The sequence below is a fragment of the Adelges cooleyi genome, unplaced genomic scaffold, assembly GCF_023614345.1.
Source record: "Adelges cooleyi isolate 19-005CV unplaced genomic scaffold, UGA_ACOO_1.1 ACOO_flye_CR_arks_rails_tigmint_CR_PRNA_108, whole genome shotgun sequence".
Taxonomy (NCBI): domain Eukaryota; kingdom Metazoa; phylum Arthropoda; class Insecta; order Hemiptera; family Adelgidae; genus Adelges; species Adelges cooleyi.
Window position 1 is genome coordinate 507,989 of NW_026095761.1, and position 21,718 is coordinate 529,706.

The 21,718-nt window shown below is 34.7% G+C and overlaps 1 protein-coding gene across 1 annotated transcript; it reads right to left on the minus strand.

Annotated features, from left to right (window-relative positions):
- Window positions 1-212: 212 nt before the first annotated feature.
- Window positions 213-21,179, minus strand: LOC126838189 (hemocytin-like). The gene is made up of 50 exons (XM_050572384.1): window positions 20,931-21,179; window positions 19,297-19,344; window positions 19,173-19,225; window positions 17,776-17,929; window positions 17,115-17,270; window positions 16,812-17,035; window positions 16,535-16,732; window positions 16,162-16,431; window positions 15,925-16,070; window positions 15,419-15,845; window positions 15,106-15,346; window positions 14,540-15,023; window positions 14,069-14,471; window positions 13,602-13,996; window positions 13,040-13,218; window positions 12,768-12,948; window positions 12,567-12,688; window positions 12,366-12,486; window positions 12,153-12,296; window positions 11,807-12,056; window positions 11,619-11,738; window positions 11,393-11,552; window positions 11,111-11,333; window positions 10,866-11,037; window positions 10,710-10,781; window positions 10,399-10,631; window positions 9,901-10,310; window positions 9,530-9,824; window positions 9,263-9,458; window positions 9,036-9,196; window positions 8,800-8,958; window positions 8,309-8,737; window positions 7,407-8,235; window positions 7,193-7,320; window positions 6,960-7,085; window positions 5,962-6,170; window positions 5,549-5,754; window positions 5,276-5,464; window positions 5,066-5,196; window positions 4,552-4,674; window positions 4,119-4,422; window positions 3,771-4,061; window positions 3,336-3,704; window positions 3,154-3,267; window positions 2,842-3,054; window positions 2,050-2,153; window positions 1,657-1,971; window positions 1,398-1,553; window positions 638-917; window positions 213-558 (listed from the first exon to the last, which is right to left on the minus strand). The coding sequence occupies exons 1-50, from the start codon at window positions 21,062-21,064 to the stop codon at window positions 377-379; spliced, it is 11,229 nt and encodes a 3,742-aa protein (XP_050428341.1). The 5' UTR covers window positions 21,065-21,179; the 3' UTR covers window positions 213-376.
- Between the last annotated feature and the right edge of the window lie 539 nt (window positions 21,180-21,718).

Consider the following 21,718-nt stretch of genomic DNA (forward strand, 5'->3'; position numbering starts at 1 on the left):
GATTCTTTACAAAGTTAAAAATAATTAATTAGACTTCTGTAAAAAAAAAGTTAGTGGAAATCAAACAAAATGTATAATAATCCGTTAAAACCTTTTTACCTTTGTACTTTTAACTAAACCGGATTTAATAATGTTTTAAGTATCGAAATAGGTGCTTTGACTATAGGTACTAAAAAATAATGAAACTATAAATTATTTTATTTAAAAGATATTGTCTAATCTTATTATCTAAGTTTTAATTAAATATCAATAATACTTATTATTACAATATTACTTAGTGTTAACAATACAACGAGTGAACGAACAATAAAAACATATTACATATTATACAATTCTGTTTGTGTAACTCACTTTAAATTTGTCTGAATTACAACATTTAATGTTTTTTCGATATTTTTAATGAAAAACTGTCTCCACCACAGGCCGTACACGAACAAGCCGACGGAACGGCGACCGATTTTTTATACCTGTAACCGTCCTTACATTGTAGAGACACAGAAACCTCTTCGTAGCGGATCGGTTGACAACATTGACATTTGGAATCGTGTTTGGTCGTTTCTGGATAACAACAAAAATCAGACTCGCGTTACAAAACAATGATTCGTTTTTACAGGAATATTATTTTTGTGTTATTTACTTTTGTTGAAATACGTGTAAGAATCACACAGGCCTCGGCATTCGGTGAAGCCGACAATACCGTCCGGGTTAGTGCACGTATCGTGGAATAGACTCTCTTCGATCACCAACCCAACGGTGTGGTTGAGTGGCAAACTTTCAGGAGCGCATAACGATTTGTCACTGGCTACTTCTTCGGTTCCGGTAGCATTGCAACGTTCGCAACAACCGTCTTTGTAAATTCTGTTCTCCGGGCAGTTGCCGATGTTAGGACAACTTTGGTACACCGGTAAAATATTGAACTAAAAAATGTGGGAAAAAACGATAAAAGGATACTTCTACTATACAGTATGGCCAATGTCGCAATTGGAGAAAAATCTATTTTATATTATAGTTCAGAAAACAAATTACTTCATAGAAAATATTAAAATCTATTTAAAATTTGTTTGTTTTTTTCCAAAAATCTCGAGCGTTTACTAACTTTTGTACAGTGTATTTACAAAATTTCGTTAGAATCCAAACCATTCAAAATGTGTACTTGGGTAAAAGAAAATTCAGATTTGCTAAATGACCAGTTTGAAGAGGTACACATATATATTTTTAAAAATTGTATTTCCGCCTATGCAAAATAATTATACTATATACATTTATTATAGTATAATGTAGATATACGGAATTTAAGTACACACGTTTTTTTTATCATTTGAAAATTAAAGAAAGTTTTAATGGGTATTAATTATTGGCCACTGATTATAATATTAAAATTTACTCGAAACGCTCACCTCGTTGAATGCTGATTTTTCACACAAATACGTTGTACAGTTGTCGTATGTCCACGTATCGTTTTCTGCGTACGCTTTGTTTTGCATTACACAACTATCTTGTACACACGAACCGCAGCAATTGTTTGGCATGTTTGGTTTAACATAAGCCCAGCCCTAAAGACATAATGGAAATCATGTAATAAAAACAAGTTATCAAAACATATTCTAACTTAAGTAGAATGCACGCGTATATATATATTGGTGGATTGTAGTTTACCAAAGCACAATCGCTATTGCAGCTCTTTACTGATTCGTGGACGTATGCTTCATCGTTGCTATCAAGTTTACAACTCAACGTTTTGCAAGGATCTGCAGAGGTCCATTCGCTTCCCACGTTGTACACTGTTCCTTGATGGATACACGACTCTCGCTTGTACGTAGGACAGCATTGGCCATATTTCATTTTAGCTGCCATCACATACTCAGAATTACTCGGCGAAGGAGAGCACTCGAGCTTATTGCACATTCCTTTCTTTGAATCAACATCACAAAAACATGATCTACAGGGCCCGTCTTCCCAGGTATCAATTAACTGTAAAAAAAAAAGAGGGGGATGTTAACTATTAGAGAACTACGCCAATACTATATAATCAAAGTCTGTAAAATATACTTGTTTTAAGATCACTGCTTTCTCGTTGTTGTTTCGCTTACGCTCGCCACCTTCATTTGATGCTATCCATTCGTACTCGTAAATGCATGTATTATTCGGTAACTCTAAACAAGACAAACGGCAAGCTCGTCAGTGCCTCTTAATAAATAAAGTTACCTAACAAGTTCTGATTCGATGAATAAAAGATAGTTTAATTTTCTCTACTATTTCCCATTATAAAACCACCAACGCTGTCTTAGTTGGCAACTTTTAATATGTTTCTTTGTTTGTTTATTTGGCCTACACTCGTTATTTATATACTCTTGACTTTTAAGATTCTCATAATAACGTAATTAGAGAGGGACCCTGGGGAGTCGAGGCTCTCTAAAACCTCTTTAAGCTACCTCAGAAATTCGGCAAAAACTGAAAACGCTCTTTAAGCCTCAAGGCCTAATTGGTTGCTAATATTTTTTGTGAACGACTCGAGGAGTTTAGAAGAATTTTAAACTTCTCTAGCCCACCTGCCCCCCCCCCTTCTTTTTACTCTACTCTAAGTATGTTGTTACTCCTGATAGTGTATTCGTTAGTTTTTCTATCTCTAATATACATCACAAAACTGATATTAATTGGAATCCATGAACCTTATTTTACCAAGTATCAAAAAAGGTTTTAAAAATGTCCCTTGTTTTTTATTTAAATTATTATTTTATAATTCATAAACATAAATTGCGTAATAAAATGATCTATTGTTAAGTTTTGTATAATATCTTACGCAAAAAATATAAACTTAATATTTCTGATCCCAGTACTTACCACATTTATACTGAGGACAACATTGGTGGTTTTCAATTTTGATTTGCTCGTAGTATAAATCACACGGTTTCGGTTCGGGGCATGTTTCTGGTACACAAGATGCCTTGAACGAAGGACAACATCCCTGATTGTTTATCACGTTTACCATGCCTGGCAGAAGTTCGACGTCATTATCAGGTGTAGACTGAAGACACTCATCTCTCGGAATGCATTCTAAAGGTAAAGTATTAATATCAGTTTATCCAATAAAGTATTTAAGTGTAAAGTATTATTATGAGTTTATATCAATACACTAAATAAAAATATAATCACCACAGATGAATCGTTTGCAACCATTTGGAGTTAATTCCATTTTTACAATCTGATCTTCAGCGCACACTGGCATTATAATGTCTGTACAGTTCTGAACGCGGTTTTCTTCTGGAACTAAAAAACGTTGGTTTTTATGAATATAAGTAAAATTGATATTAGAAAAATATATTATGTTAACATACTGCATTTGTACTGTTCGCAACACTCGTCCGATTTAGTCTCGTCTTTCACAGATTTAAAACCGGTTTGACAAATTGAAAACGATGACTGTTGACATTGCTTCTTTTCGCAACGAATAGCTTTCGAACTTGGCGTGCAAGTGCATGTTGTACATTGGTCAACTAACCAAGTGTCGCCGGCATAATGATTTTCATTGTCACAAGGTTCGCAGCGGTTCTCATTCACGCACACACTGTTATTGAATACTTGCCCTGGTGGACATACACACATTTCGGTCGACAGTCCGTTACAAGTAGTTTCCCCAGATCGCAGAGCCTTGTAATTATCACAAGTTTCTTCGCAGCCAGACATACACGCCTTATACATTAAACCTAAAATTGTTGTACGGTGTTAAAAGGGAACGTGAAATGTTATCGCAAAATAAATAAATCTTTTACCCGGCGGACAAGAATAAGGACATAAATTTGGAGATCTCCAATCTAAGCATATACCAAATGACTGACATTCACGGACGTAAGCTTCTAAAGAGTGACAAAACGAGCCCTCCGAGCCTTCGCACAACATAGAATGGCATTTCTTAATGTGTACCTGTACGTCCACTATTGGATGGCATTGGCCAAATAGTTTAGTGTCCGTTAAAATAAGACATGGATCTATTTCCGGTTTAGGAATTTCACACGTATCCTCTTTTGTTTCGTTCTTCGTGACATAATCACACTTTTCGAATTCTAAAGGTTCAACGAAGTTAATAAACAATTTCATATTCAAACACACATAATATTTACCTGTTCCGCTAGCTTTCCAACTTTTGATAAACTCATCCACGTTACTAGGTATATTGCCATCAGGGGCTGCCATATCATCAGTAGAGTCGCCGTTACAACTTCCGCATAAACCTTCAGTTTTATCGTAATACAAATGCGAAGGCATTTTTATGGAAAACCCTTGATTCATAAACATAAATATGACTTCTAATTCTAGCACTGGTATATTTGCAATAATCGACTTTCCCGGAGACTCCGTAAGGGACATCCATTTGTTTGCAAATGGAGTACTGTTAACTTCATGACCATCGACGGTTGTTAAAATCTAAAATAATTAAAATACATTTTTCTCTGGCGATTTGGGCAGTTATACAATACAATTTTCAAAATTAATCTATACAACGCTTATACTCATAATTATATTATACATAACATTTAAATTTAGCAACGTTACCTTAGAAGCATCTGCGTTGTATGACAGACTTAATTTGTGAGCAGCATGGGTAATTGTTAAATTCTGAAGGCAAATCCCGTTATTGAGTAGTGGGCTTGAACACTTACCGGTTGTTTCCACTATCTAAAATACAGAAAAACAAAATTTGTGGTATCAATAATATGGAATGTTTGGCGTATATGTTACATCGTTCGAGTTCTATCATTCGTATATACATTATACATAATAACAACGTCATGCAGGATCAGACGAAGTATTGACTTGACGGTTTGAAATTTCAGATATATTTACAAAATTAATGGCGACAAAACAAGTTAAAGTCCTAGACCGAAAATAGGGCAATTTTCCCCCTTAACCACAGATACATAAAGTAATAATGACCAAAAGTCGAACCAACTACCGTCTGTAACTGCGCATTGTCGTCTCATCTCACCACACTCTTGACCTCTCCATTCGAAATGTATTTAACATAAAACGCTTATTGTACAATGATAATAATAATTAATAAACGTACGGTAAATCCTGGTTTCACAGAATCATTTTCTTTCGTGGTTTTTACTAAAACGTGTGAACAGTTCTGTCTGTGCACATAATCGACTTTGTCAAATGTCGTGTAGTGGCTAGTTCCGGATCCCTCGCAAACGCCTATAATGTGGTATTGAATTGAAATGTGAAAATGTAAAAAATAAACATTGTTTTTTTCTCGTCTTTGCATAATACTTACAGTTTCTACATTTTGAAGGTTTAATGCAGTTTCCATATTCTTTGATGTAACCATCGGGACAGTAACATCCGGGGAAACAATTTTCAGGCAATTTCGGACACGGGTCATTTTGTAATAGGTTATCACAACTAGGCTCGCAAGCTCGATTGAAACACTCTTTGAAGACAAACGGCGATTGACAGTTTACAGCTAAACAAAAAAAAAAATCACTGTTAAACTGTAATCAACTGTAGCCGGACCGTGAGAAGATTCATCAATGGTTGTTATTATTACGGCAGTCGTGCAACAGTCGCCAATCGGAGAGCTCTACACTTGAGTTGGTCGTGTAACATTGTGTCACAAGACCCGAAATGGCTTTACAACGGCATTCCGACATTTCACTTGCCGAGTTCTCCAAACAAGAACAAATACTCTCCACGCATTTCATGACGTATTCGTCGATGTTCACAAAATGTTCGCATTGGTTCAACGGTTCGGATCTGAAATACGTTTTACCAAAAATATTATTTGAACGTTCCCATTTAAGTGAAACAAAATTAAGAGCTACGGGGAAAAACGCTCATAGTCAAATGTACTAGTTCGATACCTGTAACGGCAAAGTAAGTGTAGTACACTACTGAAAATTTGGAAATATTGACCATTATCGTTTATCCTAGCAGCCCTTCAAATGAAGCTACATCAGTTACCTAAAAGCATCGCATGCTTTGATCGCTTCCTTTTGTACGTGTACAGGGCAAATCTTCGCTTCGCATTGTAAATTCGAATCGGCCCAAGAATGTCCGAACTCCGAAGTGGTTGATGCGATATCACCGTCACGTTTAAGCTTATCGTTTTTAGGGTTGTTATCGAAAAACCCGCAGAGGCCGTCCACCCTTCCGGTGTAGAAAGCGTTCAACTGCAACACAAAGCACATTAACACATCATTGACACATATCAAAGTTAAAATGTTACACTCGAACAGTAAACAATCAGCGGACTTGATGAAAATAACTATTAAAGAAACAATTGAAGAATATGTGCAGCGGCGGAAAGAGGCAACAGGTGCGTTTAACGACAAAAAGTGCGACTTACAATGAAAGAAAAACTTCTACAATACAAAATCAAAGCGACGATATTATTTTAATGTATTGGGTATTGTTTAAGGTTTCTTTTCCTCGGAAACTTTCAATTTCCTTTGGTGCTTGCTAAGAATGCTGTTAGCATTCTTGATCACAAGAGATTATATTGGAAAGAGCTATAGTTGATATTGGTGATCGAGAGTTTTTAATTGGCTTAACGTATGGTGCACTCTCGCGTGTAAAGACATTCAGCGGATTATTGTTAAAGCCATCTTTCAATTACGAATCGATTATTAAAAACCAACAACAGTAAAGCCATGGTAAGACGCCGGGATGAGATGCAGCAATTATGGAATTTATATCAAGAAAATTACATAAAAATGTATAGGAATACTTATTTTACTTATTAAGTAAAATTTTAGTTTTTGACTAATTTTAAAAACTAAAATGTATTTTTTCGTCTATGAAATTTTTGAGATAATAAATTGTGCTCTTAGTGTTACTACATTGTAATGAGTTGTGATAATAAACAATAATTATCTCACAAAATATATGACGATTTCATTGACCACCCACCTATCGCTCTGCCCAACTTTTGTCCACTGATACTCCTAGTTCACACCTACCTTTATTTTTACATTTCCATTGACTTGCCATATTATGTTGAAACCTAATGTACTAGCAAATATAATATAATTGGTCTGAACTTGCTTTACGGCAAACTGTTCTGTTTGACTTCCGATGGCTTGGAGCTGAAACAAGTATTTATTTATTTTTACAAATGTATACTTGCTATTAACTAGGAATTCGTGCAGAACAACGGTCGTGTAATATACACAACTAATTTATCATATTTTACTTGGTTAACTGTGTAATGGTATCCGTCAAAAGTAGTCGTCATGTTCGGGAAGAATTCAATAGTATGGTTTAAATGTTCAAGCCACAATGATTGTTGACAAGCGCCGACATATGGACAACGTCGGATTTCTAGTAAAAGATAATATAACAAATCAGGTAAGCAAATTATGATTCAATTTTTCAATGAAAAACACCTTTGAACGTTAAACACTTACGTTTGATTTTCCATTTATTGTGTACTCTGTCTCTGGAAATTATGTGATCACACACTTCATACTTGAAAACGGTCCCGTCGAATGTTTTAAATACCCTTCCGTCAATATCGCACTGACTTTCTTCTAGACCACTTGATACACATGTGTACACCGGGCAGATATCATGCTCGTTCGGAGTGATTTGTAAAAAGTAACCCTCAGGACATGCAATTAACGGCGTCTTACATTGAACTTGTTGCACGCGTGCTTCGCAAACCCATTGTTTGCAAATTGGCTCCTGATTTTCACTTTTAACTGCGCCCGATTTGAAGTTAACATTCGTCGCAGCTCCTTTTCTTCGTATGGTATTCCCTTTGGTGCTAAATATTGGATCACGGTGGTTTCTCTTCAAAGAAGCCGCCAAGTTGGTAACGGGACTGAAAGGAGATGGCCATGGATCGTCCGAAACGATCTCAGCGCTCCTGACTTTACGACTAGACTTCAGTGGCAACGTATTCAATATTTTTGCTATTTGTCCTTCGGGACATTTGATTTCAGGGCAAAAATGATATTTTTTTGTTTTTATCGGTATTATCGGAACGACATATTTAACTTCTTCCGTCTCTGATATGGTGCTGATGATATTAGCAGTAGTAGTAGTAGGCGGGGGTGGCGGTGTAGTTGTCGAGGTCACCGGACAATTCCTCTCGTCGTCAGCGCAATCTTGCACTCCATTGCACCACAGAGACTCATCCAAACAAACGTTAGACGTAGGACATAACTTAGTTCCGTTTTTACAAGGTTCACATTCACACCGGCAGCTCGATGACAAAGTGGTTGAAACCTCACCCTATACGTCAAAATAATCGTGTTGTAGATTGAACTGGCTTGGTTTATCTTAGTGTTTGATTTATTCTACTTACCGGTGGACAGGGTGAGCATACTTTTGGAGCACAGTTAGGCACTCCGCCTATAGTACACATACACTGCTGACAATTTTCTAAATCGTATACTGTTCCTATTTGATAAGTCATAACACCAATAACGCAAGGGCATTCAGAACGCAAGCCACAAGATTCGCCATTCCACCATTTTTCCGGAGAACACTTGCATTCGTAGTCTACTATTCCAGGACAAATGCTACAATTAGATGTGCTCACAACAGGCTTCTCGGTGACTTCGAACAAAACGGTTTGCGTGACAGAATATGCTTCAAAGCAACCGAGTATTTCCAATCTTAAAGCTGGCTTGTTGTGCCATTTTTCAGGATGAATTCGAATATATCTCGCTCGAATGGGAGTGTCCAAAAACATTTTTAGTGTACTACTGCTATCGAAATTCCCAGAAAATATCTAAAAGCATGAAATGAGATTTTATAGATGTATTTTGTAAAATTCAAATTTATTTAACTAACCTTTTCTTTTTCATTGGAGTCTAATATTTTATTCCAGTTCACCAAGTCGTTACTATAGATAACTTTGTAAGCTTCGACCCACGCTTCGCCAACTTCATTACCCAGAGGATTACCTTTCGTCACAATTCCAGTAATTATTCTTGGTCCGGTAAAATCAACCTGTAAATTATTACTTTTAATTTTATCTTTAACATTATACAATCGTTCATCTCAACATAAGTAGTTCAAGAACTTACCTGTATCCATTGGTTCGTAGAAGCAGTAAACGGTATCCATGACGTTGTACTGTTAAGTGATAAATTGTCAGAATGAAAGTCGTTATTCAGAGATGATGATACAGATATCATGGCATCGTTTAACAAACCTGATTCGATACCCATTGGCTCAGAGCAAACAGCTTTAAATACAAGTTATAGAAATTATTATTGTGTTCATAAAAAATTAAAAAATTAAATTTACATACGTTTGAGAGTAGGTTCAAGAGTTGTAGAAAATTCATGATTAAATGTAGTCGATTTGATTGGACATCCCAAAAGTGCCAACTTAATTGCTATCTCATTATGCCAACTCTTAGGCAGAACTCGTATATATCTAGCTTCGATTGGCGATACTAGTATTTGTTTTTCTACTTTATTATGAGCATGAGGTCCTCGGAAAATCTATTTTATAATTTTTATTTTTATTTAATTTGTTTGTGTTATTGAACGACTAAAAGACAAATGCTTAATACCTTCGGCTGACCGTTATACGACACGAAACTAAAGCCAACACCGTCTAAACTATGTGCCACGAGATAGCTAGTGACATATTCATCGTGTGTTGGGCTACCAGTTACTTCTATACCATAAATTGTTTCCGCCTGGCCCAAGTCCATTTGCAAGTACTCAGTTTCGCTAGATTTCGCTGGTCTCCAATATCCATTGTCTTCAGAATCCAACTGTGCGTAATACGGTTCAGTGTTGGAACTGTACCAAGAACTAGCGTTAAATGATGACGGTTCGAGTTTTGAAGATATACTTTCAACTCTATAAAAATAAACGCACAAATTTAAAAATGTATCATAATACAAAATGGTTAGGTATTCATTTTTTAAATCCTTACTGGTTGATATCACAATGGAGAGCCGGTTCAGATACTGTTGAAGGTACATAAACTATGTTGTGGTGTGTCGATGTTTCTAAATTTTGACTAAAGTAATCTTGTGTGTTGGCAGTACTTTGTGAAGTGAACTCTGTTGGCAGTTGACTGCTAGTTTCGATGATATTCGTTTTGCTTGTGAATTCGGTCGACGACGGCGTTGTCTCAGTAAACAGTAATGGCAATTCACTAACAATCAAATTCGGTGTCGAAAGCTCTTGGTTATTTGTCGTTTCGTAAGATGATGTAGTTGTGAATTCTGTTTTTTCATTGCTGAATATTTCATGAATTTTACAAGACGAGTCGTCGCACACATAAGCGTTGTTCAAACATTGGCAAACAGTGCACGAGTCTTCTTTATAAATACCACCGGGCTACAATATAAAAATGTCGAATGCTTTTTTTTAACACTATCGAATCTAAATAGCATGGTTGTTGATTGTAATTTCAATTGTGTCATACCTTCACTTGGGTACCGTTTCTGGAATAACAAGTGCAATCGCTCTTATGGACGCAAGTGTCTTTATCTCTCCACATCGAACCTTCTGGGCAAATATCATTCTGTTCAATTGTTTCAACGCAACCAGATATACAATGTTGCGGAGATTCGCAAACACTTGTGGTTTTTATTTCATTTTCGAATGACTGACAAATCTGATTGCACATGATCTTGCATTTTAAACCAACTGGACAAACTATAATGAATGTAAATAGACAATTTTAAATAACACTGATAACCATTAGACGAATATTTGAACTACACCAATGCGTACCAATGCGAGTTGTGTTTTTCTTTCGTTTTATAATGTCCAAATTGTCAGTCAACACTGAATTGTCCTCTTCCCCTGTATAATATAATAGATATCAACGAACTCTTATGTTTTTCATATCGGTATAATAATTCAATTTTACTAAGTATTCATTCTTACCTTCACATTCACAGTACACACGAACCTCGTAGTCGTTACATTTCCCGTGGCACGAAATTCCTTTATCTACACTACATTCTATATTTTCAGTAGTATCTTTTACTCCGTTATTTCCGTTTAATGAACGACATTGGATATTAGACACTTTTTCCGGAGAACACATACCTTGACCCTAAACAAATGATTAGCAATAAAATGGTAAATGCGCGTGTTCTATGCCGATTGTCCGTATAATTATTAATTACATTAGATTTCGTGTTCAGTATTTCTTCTATTGATGGCAAAGGCTGAAAGCCGGAATTGGTCCCATTGTTCTCATGACTTCTTTTTATCCAAACACTCCATCCTGACAAGCATTGACTTTCAACAACGGGTATTACATAACTAGGCGTCGTCAAAACTATTTCTGGCTCGAATGTTTGAACACAAGGCTGGCCTTTACAAATTTTTTTATTTCTCGAACAATAACTAAAAAGAAAACATGTTTTTAATATAAAAATCAAGTAAATGTTTTTTTGAAATCATACCATGTGTGACATTTGTCCTCAAAAACAATATCTCCCTCGTTGAATAGTTCATCGCTACCTTCGACTTTGCATGGGATTTTACAAGAGTTGATCGGCACGCATATTTTGGAAGAGACATTCAAATAAACTTGGCCTTGCGGACAATGAGGTCTAATACAACCTAAATATTTTCAAATCATATGGTCATTATCAAAACACATACCATTGATGGAAAATATGTACTCACCTTCTACACACAGCTTTCGGTCGCATAGTTCCGTTGTCCGAGACAAAAAGTCATCACACGACTTGAACGAACACGGCGAAATACACGATTCATAGGCAGTACCGTTTTCGCATTGGATAGCTTTAGGATGACAATTGCAACATTATATTATACTTATCGTTGAATTCAAAATAATTTCATATACTCACGACACATATCTTGAGATCGCCATTTAATATTAACGCCGTGTAAACTACATTCTTGTGCATAAGCTGCGATAGCTGTGCACAGACATTCGCAGTCGCCCCCTTGGTCGCATGCACATGTATCGAAATTACACCTTTGAATATAATTGTCAACCGAAACATGGGAATGACATGATTTAAACAGTGAGGATTTCAAAACACTACATTGTTTGTGCGCCCATTGTCTCCGGTGCGGATGTAGAGCACAAGCATCCTGTAATTAAAAGTGTAAATGTAAAAAATATTAATTAAATATTAAATTGATTCCTTTAATTCGAAAGTTGTTAATAATGTGTGAATAGGGTTTTACTCGAATATCGGTTGGCATCGCACAATAAGATTGAAGTTTCCAGGAATCGCCGAAAAACAATGACGACACTTCAGGCATTCCTCCGAAGGGAGTTTGGAAATCGTCCATTTGGTTATCGTTGTAATTTCCACATAAACCATTTACCTAGTTAAATATCAATTATACTCTTAGCCGAGTGCACGTTCACATTATTATTAGTTGTAATGTCCTTACGTGGCTTTTCCATTTTGGATCGAGTTGTAAGTGTACTCTTGTACCCTTATCCCAATGAATCACTAATCCAATGTCTGGCACATCGGCTACTATGAAAATTCCGACTTCTTTAACTTGTATTCTAAAAAATAAGTAAATAAACCTCGCCTTTAATCCCGGTTAATTATTTTTTACGTAATCCGCCTTATCAAATTGTCGTACCTCTTCAATTTTGGTAAAGAAACTATACTTTTCAAATTCACCGTGTCCGCTTCGTTACCATTGCCCACAGTTAGAGTTATTGATTTGATACAACTGGCTCCTGTCGATCCACACGGCACTACCTTTGATCAAGACGACAAACGGTCATTGAGAAACTGACGTTTTCATTATAACACGGTAACAATACAATTTAATACTTACATCTATCGAAACGACAAACGTATCATATGTCGTTAACGTTCCTTTTGCGAAAACATATTCACAAGCGCCTTGGAAATCGTAATAACGCGAGTCGAAAGTTTGAAAGTGCGAATCGCCCCAAGCCGTACAAACTCCATTGCATTCGTTTTTAGTACATTTCCATTTGCCCAAGTTACATTTGCTATATAAATATTATTATAACAAAAAAAAATATTCTTACTGCCATAATTATACTGTTATGCTATAAAAACAAATTTTTTAAAAATATTCACCAAGTATTACAGCCTTGATAATACGTCTCGTTGTTACTATAACTCTTACCACCGTGGTGGCAAGGACATTCACTAGGTAATACACATTCTTTGCTTAACGAATCAAGTACATACGGTTTTTTACAAATACAACCGGAATAGCAAACAGCAGGCGAAAATTGAGGCGGATCATGCATATTCTATAATTGTGTGAAAAATTATTAATTAATATTAACCCGGACAGAGTATCAGAAATATGGAAGACGACTTTATAGCTAATATTATGAATTGTTCATTAAAATACTTATTTTTATCAAGAAATTGGCACTTAACATTAGTAAAAAATATCATTTTTGCAGCAATTTGTTGAAACTTAACTTTAGTTAACTAAATGATCAAGACAGGTTTTTTTTCAAAAGCTGCTTAAATGAGCCTTCTGTAAAAGGAGTTCTATCGGATCAACAAGGATTCCCATTTAGCTTTTTTTAATTTGTGAACTATCACGTTATTCCTAGAAGTCAGAACCTATACGGAGAGCTATCTTCCCTACAGTATAGGTTAGGTTATGATACAAACAACGTACATGACATGTAATCGGTTCTGACGGTTCACACTCTGTAAACTCCAAATGTTTTCCATGATTACATGTATTTGGCCCAACTTCTTTCCACAAAGTTACTTCAGATTGTTCAGCGGCTCGGCATTCCCACGCTGCACTTTTACATGTACATAAACGCGGTTCTTTGTTAGATCCTTCGATTCTTTTTTGTTCGGACATGTACTTTTGACCGTTATTATAACAAGGACATTCGGATATGGGTATACATTCACCAAACTCTGACAATGCTGATCCCGGCGAACAGTAACAACCTTCCACGCAATTTGATTTACACGCATTTATTGTAGATATGTCGCGGCACGTACGCTGACATGAATTTCCACACGGGCTATAATGTTGGCCAGCTGGACATTGAACGCCTGTTGAATACAACACAGTCTTAGGGATGTGATTTATATTCAATTAACTTAAATAACGATAACAAAAATTACCGCATTCTCTCGATTCTTTTCTCCAATCAATGGTCAAACCCTGATGAGCACATTCTAGGGCATACGAAGCTAATATCTGACAGTAACAACGTGAAAATTGTCCCGGTTGACAGGAACACATATCATATAAACAGTCCTCGTAATAAGCAGCTGGATCTACTAGAGTGTGACAGTCCGAGAACTGCTGACCGGTGATATTCCTACAGTAGTTCTCAGCAATGTGTTTGAATTGTATGTTTGCGTCGCAAGGATGAGGCGCTTTTAAAGCAACTTCTAAATTGCCGTTTTTACAGCTTTCTTTGGTTTTCCACTTGTTGGCAAACGATACAACATCTGTTTCGATATCTCCTTCGGGAGTTAGCAGGTCTTCTTTTTGATTTCCGTTGTATGTTCCACACAGTCCCTAAAAGCGATGTGACACTTTACGAACCGCTATTTTAAATAAATATTAAATTAAATATTATACTTTACCTTAGTTTTACCCTGGAGCTCAGGGCTGGCGTGAATGTAAAGCCTCGTCTCTCCGTCCCACAACACTTCGATGCCGTTTGTCAGCATCACTTGTAAGAAGAACGTCGAAAATTCCCTAATGTAAGCTACATCTAGCACAATAACCGGTAGTTTATCAACGATTTCACCATTAACCGACACCAATTTGTTTTGCCCTAATTTTATCGCAGTACTATTCCCAACGCGTATAGTTACGGTTTTAGTGCACGTGGCTTTTCCCAAGTACGCGGGTGTCTCGTAACCGTATTCTTGAGACATTGTACCATCACAAGGTATATTTTCTGCCTCTATTGCGAACTCGGGCAAAACAACGAGATAATACGAGCACGCGCCCATAAAGTTGAATTTCATTCCATCAAAAGTCTTATAATGTGGATCGCCTATAGCATAACACTCTGCTTGACATTTGGCGTTAGTACAGCTCCATTCACCTCCAGTGCAAGTGCTTTAACAATATTAATGATCTCAGACTTGCGAGCAAGAGTTCGAAGAAAATTATGTACTATATAATTATATTATATTCTCACCATTTATTACAATCCTTGTTTATGACATCTCCGGGCTTATAAAATTGATTTCTCATTTTACACGGACATTCGTCTTTGGATATACATTTTCCATTGTCTTCGACGGTTCCTACCGGACAGATGCACCCTTCCTCGCAGTATGTATTGTTGTTACTGGGCTTAACGTCGAATGGCATAGAACATGTTTGCTTTACAGTTGGCAAACACTGTGAATACACTTTACCGGCGGGGCACCTGAAAGCTATAATTAAACAACATATTGAATAAACATCTGTAGAATACTTGCCAAATGCATTTGACTTTTGTTACTAACGACATAGGGTTTCGTCTCGCCAAGCCATCGTATTTTGATCATGACCAAAACAATCTTTCGCATAAACGGCTATACTGTTACAACCACATTCGAGGTCGTTTTTCGTAACACAATAACTGTAATCTCTTTTGCAGGCATCTATATACGCATCGATACTTGTCAATTGTTTGTCTTTGCAGACTTCGAAAGGCGCCTTTTTTAACGCCGAGCAAAATGTTTCGGCTTTGACAAAAACACTGTTTGTGACGTTAATTATTTCGTCAACGGGAGTGTCACATATTTCATTGAACCCGTTTACAAGCCATTTGCTGGTGAACTCCGAAACACTTTTGTGCGACAAATCGTTATTCGGCAGACCGTCCATGTTGCCGCAAAGGCCGTCCGTCGAGTTCCAGACTTCAACGCCCGCGTCTAATTGTAAAATACCCTAAACATTCGCGTCGAGTTAAACACTGCCAACGAGCACACATACTATTTCTTATTATAATGACCACTCAATAGCTTACGTTGGATTTCCATAAGATGTTTATATTCGCATTGCGCAAATGGGTTAGCACTGTTTGTCCGCCGATAACTTCAACGCCAATATCTACCAACTCATTTGGAATCGAGACCGGCTTGTCATTGGTCATAAGCGTTACACTGTTATCATCTAGAAGAATAATGAATATCCATTAGTGTTGAATATTTTATTGCACAGCATATTTGTATATTTATATAATATTAAAATGTTATCTACTGACCGTTTCTCTTCAGTATGTATAGATTGTCCCCGATAAATATGTTGATGTATTCGACAAGACCTTGTCGGGCACGTGCTTGAATATGGTATAAATTCGATTTAACATCACTAACCAGTGTGAACGTGCATTCGCTGTGGACACTATAAATTGCTCCGTCAAACGTCTTGAAATTACCATAACCCCACCTTATACAGCTGCCAGCACGTTTTTCATATTGTTCAGTGACTTCAACGACCGAGGTGATAACTTTCATCGAGATCGGTTGGTTAGCTGATATTTTGAAACAAAAAAGCGCGATTTTTAATCAAATAACCAAACACAGTATCAACTGAGGTTCAAAATAAAATAAATTAGTTGATAATTGATCACTCACCGAACACACATTGCGGTATTTGTTTCGGTTCGAAATTCCCAGTCTCATACAGACAAGTGTACTCGACTTGTGCTGTACCGAAAGGTTGCAGGGTAGACCCTTGGGGACACCAGAGCGTGCATTTATTCTTGTCTTCATCGCCAGAACATTTGTAATTTCCGTTGAAATTCAATTTCATTACGTCACACGAACTTTCCGCTAAAATTCGCAATATGTAACTCAAATTAGGATTGTTGTGTCGCGCTATGTGAAATTGGAAATTAAATCAAACACTTACGGTATTGGCATTGGAAACCTCGAAAATTTATTGGACACTGACATGTTTTCGGACTTATGCAGTTGCCACCGTTCAGGCAAGGAGGTTCGCAAATAGGAACACAATTGGGTACAATAGTCCACTGGACGTTACTCGGTGACCAAATTCCACCCTTACAAAACACATTCGTTACAGATGATCCATCGGGAAATTGGTATCCTTCAATACAGCTAATCTTGCAAGCACTGTAAATGTACAACAGTTCAACACGATTAATTATGTTAAAAATCATAATAAACTAAAATCTATCGCGAATCGACTCACCCCGCTTTACATTTCTTTTTCGAATTCTTCGGTGTGTTTGGAAATCCGTGACAAGCCGGGCTTGGATGTTTCAAATCTGTATTTAATGCAACATTATTTTCCAATGGTCCACCATTTGTCTGCGAAGAATAATCGATTTTCTTTTCTGTATGTTTGCTAAAAATATCATACCACAATCATTATAACTATACATACAAAAAACACACGGTTGTACATCATAAATATAATAGGTATAAAAAAAAATAATCATTAAAAATGAAAAAGTTCTAAATTATTTTTTATAATAAATATTTTATTTTTAAAATCAATTTTAGCTAAAACAGTAATGGGTCTCTACGTCTGAACACTTCTGGACATATTAGTCCAAGCAACAAGCTTGTATAATATAATGTCACTTCTACGATACTCGTATACTCTACATAGGTACATTTTATTGTAAATATTAATCGATTTATTTATTAATAATTTGAAAGAAAAATTATAGTTTTAAATTAAATTTAACGAGGACGTCATGCCCTTTAAATGTTATCGTAAAAACGTGTAGATTAAATTAAGATTTTACAAAAAATCGCCTAAACCTAATTTCTTAGTATACAGAGGGTATGACTTCCTCTTAACGATTTTGGTTATTATTTGTAAGTTGTGTACTTATTTTCATTACTTGATTAAATTTTCCGAAGTTACGTTATAACCGGAATTTTTAAGAAAACTGGAACGCTTTATCTGACATCGTTCTCCTGTGTAATTACCAACGCATTTGCATTTGTTTGGTCCTTCACAATAACCACCATTTTCACAAAGCGCATCACAAACGGCTGTAAAATGAGAAACAAACAAATCAAGAACATTCAATTAGTACATAGATTGATGGACCACACGGTATACTTTTTTGACAATTATTTTTATAGCTTTTGCACACATGGACAAACCAACGAATGTATGTTTTAATTTATACAACATTAGGTCTATAACGACGCTACTAAATAAAACATGTGATATGGTCTATGTATACATATATTTTAATCTATGAAAAATTTAATAATCAGAGATGGCAAACAATGTCAACAAAACCTCACAAAGGGTTTTAACTAAAAATGTGGGTTTTATCAAATTTAGTAACCTCTACGAGGAGAGCAGTGATGGGCAATTAAATTTTAGAAGAAAAAAAATGTATGTATACTCAAAAAAAAAAACGGATTTTTGCAAACTATTATTATAATTATTATTAATATTATCTATTTTAGAGTAACATATTTACGTTTGCATGACGGTATATCGTACTGTGTTGTTCCTTTTACTTTGTACTTGTCACCGTCACACACTGAGATTAACTTAGAATTTCCTTTCGAAAATTCGTATCCATCGATACACGTTACACGACAAACTCTGAATAGATTTTAAGAAATGTATTTATATATATCATACAATTTTTTTTTGAAGTCTCATAATAAAAAATCTACTTATTTTCTCTTGGTTATAGACGAGCAAAGCGATTGGGAGTTATTCAAAACTTTGAATGTCGTCCTACACGTTTCTAATTTGGCTAAAAAATGAATAGGTTGTATAGAATTCAACGAAACAGTAATATATATATATATATATTCTAGAACGTCAGGGAAGTCTTATAGCAAATCGGTTTAAATTTAAGTTGTCTGTAATTCCTTCGATTTTTGTTTAAAAAAAAAAAACTTAAGTCTACTACCTATGTATTCTCGGAAAAAAATTCTGCTAGATCAGTAATTATTATTAAGAGTCTGTAAACATTTATTTGTAAAAGTCAGCCAATAATGTTATTTATAAAATAAATAACAAAATTATAATACATTTAAGTATACATAAATAGTATGCATACCTTTTAATTTGTGATTTCAAAACAAATTTACACAGCAATAGCCAATATAACAAATTTAAAAATATGATTTGTTGAAATGTTTTCAATATTTTTATCGGTTTATTTTATAATCGACCTGAACTATTATATTAAGTATTTTGATAACTTTTTCTTACAAATTAATTTATTACAAAGAAATAATAATTATTAATGAACTTGTCACGAACCTTTTGTTTTTTTGATTGTATTTAGACCCGTTTTGTTTGCAAATCGTTTGTAGCTAAAATTAACAACATAAAACTTAAACAATGGCTTTATTTTATGTTATCATTATAAAGAATGGATACATACTCTGGAAATACGATAGATTGGCTGGGTGGTTGATCATTTGAAAATTCGCTAAAACAAAAAACAAAAGTTCTAATTTGTATTCGAGGTTAATTTTTAAACATCACGTACATTGAGAATTCTCAACAAAATTATTAGAATTATTATTGTCTTAAATTTGTTTATTAAAGTAAATAAAAAGGCAAAATGTCATACCAATAATGCTAAAACCTGATGCTACTTTCCAGAAAGTCTATCAATTGGATTTCAATTTTTTTTTTTTGTAAAGCTTTTAACATCAGCTACTGTATGAGGGCTAAAATAACAATTTTCATTTTTGTAATTCATGTGCTTTAACTCTTGCTCCACGCATGGCTACTTTTTGTACGAGGATGACAATATATCGTTTAAAAATCGTTCTAATAAAGTAAACTTTGAAATTCGTTCAAGAGATGCGTCAAAGAGCGATTTTACAAAAGTTTTAAAAATAAAAATGTATATATAAATTGTTTATTGAAACATACTATACATTATTATACACACTTATAAATTATAGCCATTTGCATAAGTGGAATAATATTTAAAATACCTCTAAGATAATTTTGGACAAATTTTGCTTCTTAATAAATACCACTTACAAGTATATTATATTATGATAAATTTTCATATATAAATTATTGATATTATTTGTTCTAATAATAAATTATTGAACATATTTAATATAAAAAATGATTTGAATAACTTTGTTTTATAATTTATTTAAATAAATACTTCTCTTAATAGTTTTTACACTAAATTATTAAAAAAAAAAATTACTCTATGTTTCATAAATATTTTATACTATATTATAAACTGCCTCCTAAATTTAATGTTTATGCTATTCAGTAGTCATAGAAATTTTGATTTTCTAAATATTTTTCGCTTAATATAGATTGTAATAACTATATTATAATATTGTAATTTAAGGGCTCTGCGGTGATATTATTTTTATAATATTGACAGTAAAGGTAATTAGAATTAAGTTTACTAAAACATCAAGAATGATAACATTAAATACAATTATTTATTGTAATTTATTTATTCAATAATGTTTTAAATGTGTTTCTTTTTATGTGTAAAAACTTGAACTGGACAATTACCTAATAAGCCAACAACATTGTTTTTGAGGGAACACCAATCACCATATATATATATATTACTTACTGTAATTTTTACTATGGTTACTAGTATAGCCTATAGGTATTATGATTAAAGTAGAGAAAAAAAATTTCAATGAATTTTCATAAGTATTTTTAATTTAGTTTTATTAAAATAAATGTGCCTTCAAATCGTTTTCTGTTCGAAATATAATCGTGTTAGAAAAATAAAAATAAACAACTGTGCGTCTAACACAAACACAATGTCATATTTACATGACAATGCCGTTTAAACATTTTTAGAATATTAATATATTTAAATAATACTTTGTAAATAACATCATCGGAACAATGAATTCGTGTCAAAACTTCATGTACGGATATTACAAATTTCGTACTTTTAATAAAATATTACAAACCCGTTTGTAAACACCGAGTGTACTTAACTTTTTTCGCTATTTCAGTTACAAAAATATATGATCCAAAACCGAAAAACAAAAAACTCATGTACATTCGACGTACCTGAAGTCTGATACGGTGTCTGTATTATCGTCCAACGCTACATCGGTGTACTTGACGTTTTCTGGTGAACCGTCTCCGGCTGTTACGGCCAGGCGACCAGCAACGGCGGCAATCAGCAAGAGTGACTTGATCATTGCCAATAATAATTATTTGGTAACGACAAAAAAATCACATCGGAGCTCAAAAATACTGAAAAAAAAAATGTTGTCAAGAGTTCTGAATTAGGTGTGCACAGGCTTGATGCACAAGTTGATCACTGAATGTCCGTGTACTCCGCGTTGGATTTGTTTAAATACCGGGAAGAGTTTGCAGGAAAGACTAAAAAAACACAGATACGGAAACTAGGGCAATATATTTTTTATGTTGACATTTCGCGACGCCGGTGGAAAATCCTCATGCGTGGGATATTGGCGCTTGATAATAGGTCACTTTAGATAAATGTGCTTATTTTACGGTACATGTACACATGATCGATTTTGTCCCGAGTTCTTGCACGAATCACAGTGAAAGACCTTTGGCCGGAATGGTTTTAATTTTGTTTTGGAGCTTAAACGAAAAAAAAATTATTCTGATTTTAACTATGCATAGAGAGACCGTACTATGGTATAAAAATAAGACCGTAGAAAGTGTACATTTTTAGTTTTATCTAAATTTAAAATAATAATAAGTCGAATATTATATAATATGAATTTATTTGACTCCAAAAAGAATGAAGGACTTGTTGTCCTTATACGTACATTGTGCCTAAGTGCATATTTTGTTCCTTTATTTTAACTATAAAAGATCAT

Bases quoted from the DNA above. Each gene is read 5' to 3' on its own strand.
- LOC126838189 (XM_050572384.1), bottom strand. From the start codon at position 21,064: ATGATCAAGTCACTCTTGCTGATTGCCGCCGTTGCTGGTCGCCTGGCC. The intron at 19,345-20,930 runs GTACGTCGAATG...TTTTTGTTTTAG, and splicing joins GACACCGTATCAGACTTCAG to CGAATTTTCAAATGATCAAC. The intron at 3,055-3,153 runs GTGATTATATTT...CTTTACCTTTAG, and splicing joins TTGCAAACGATTCATCTGTG to AATGCATTCCGAGAGATGAG.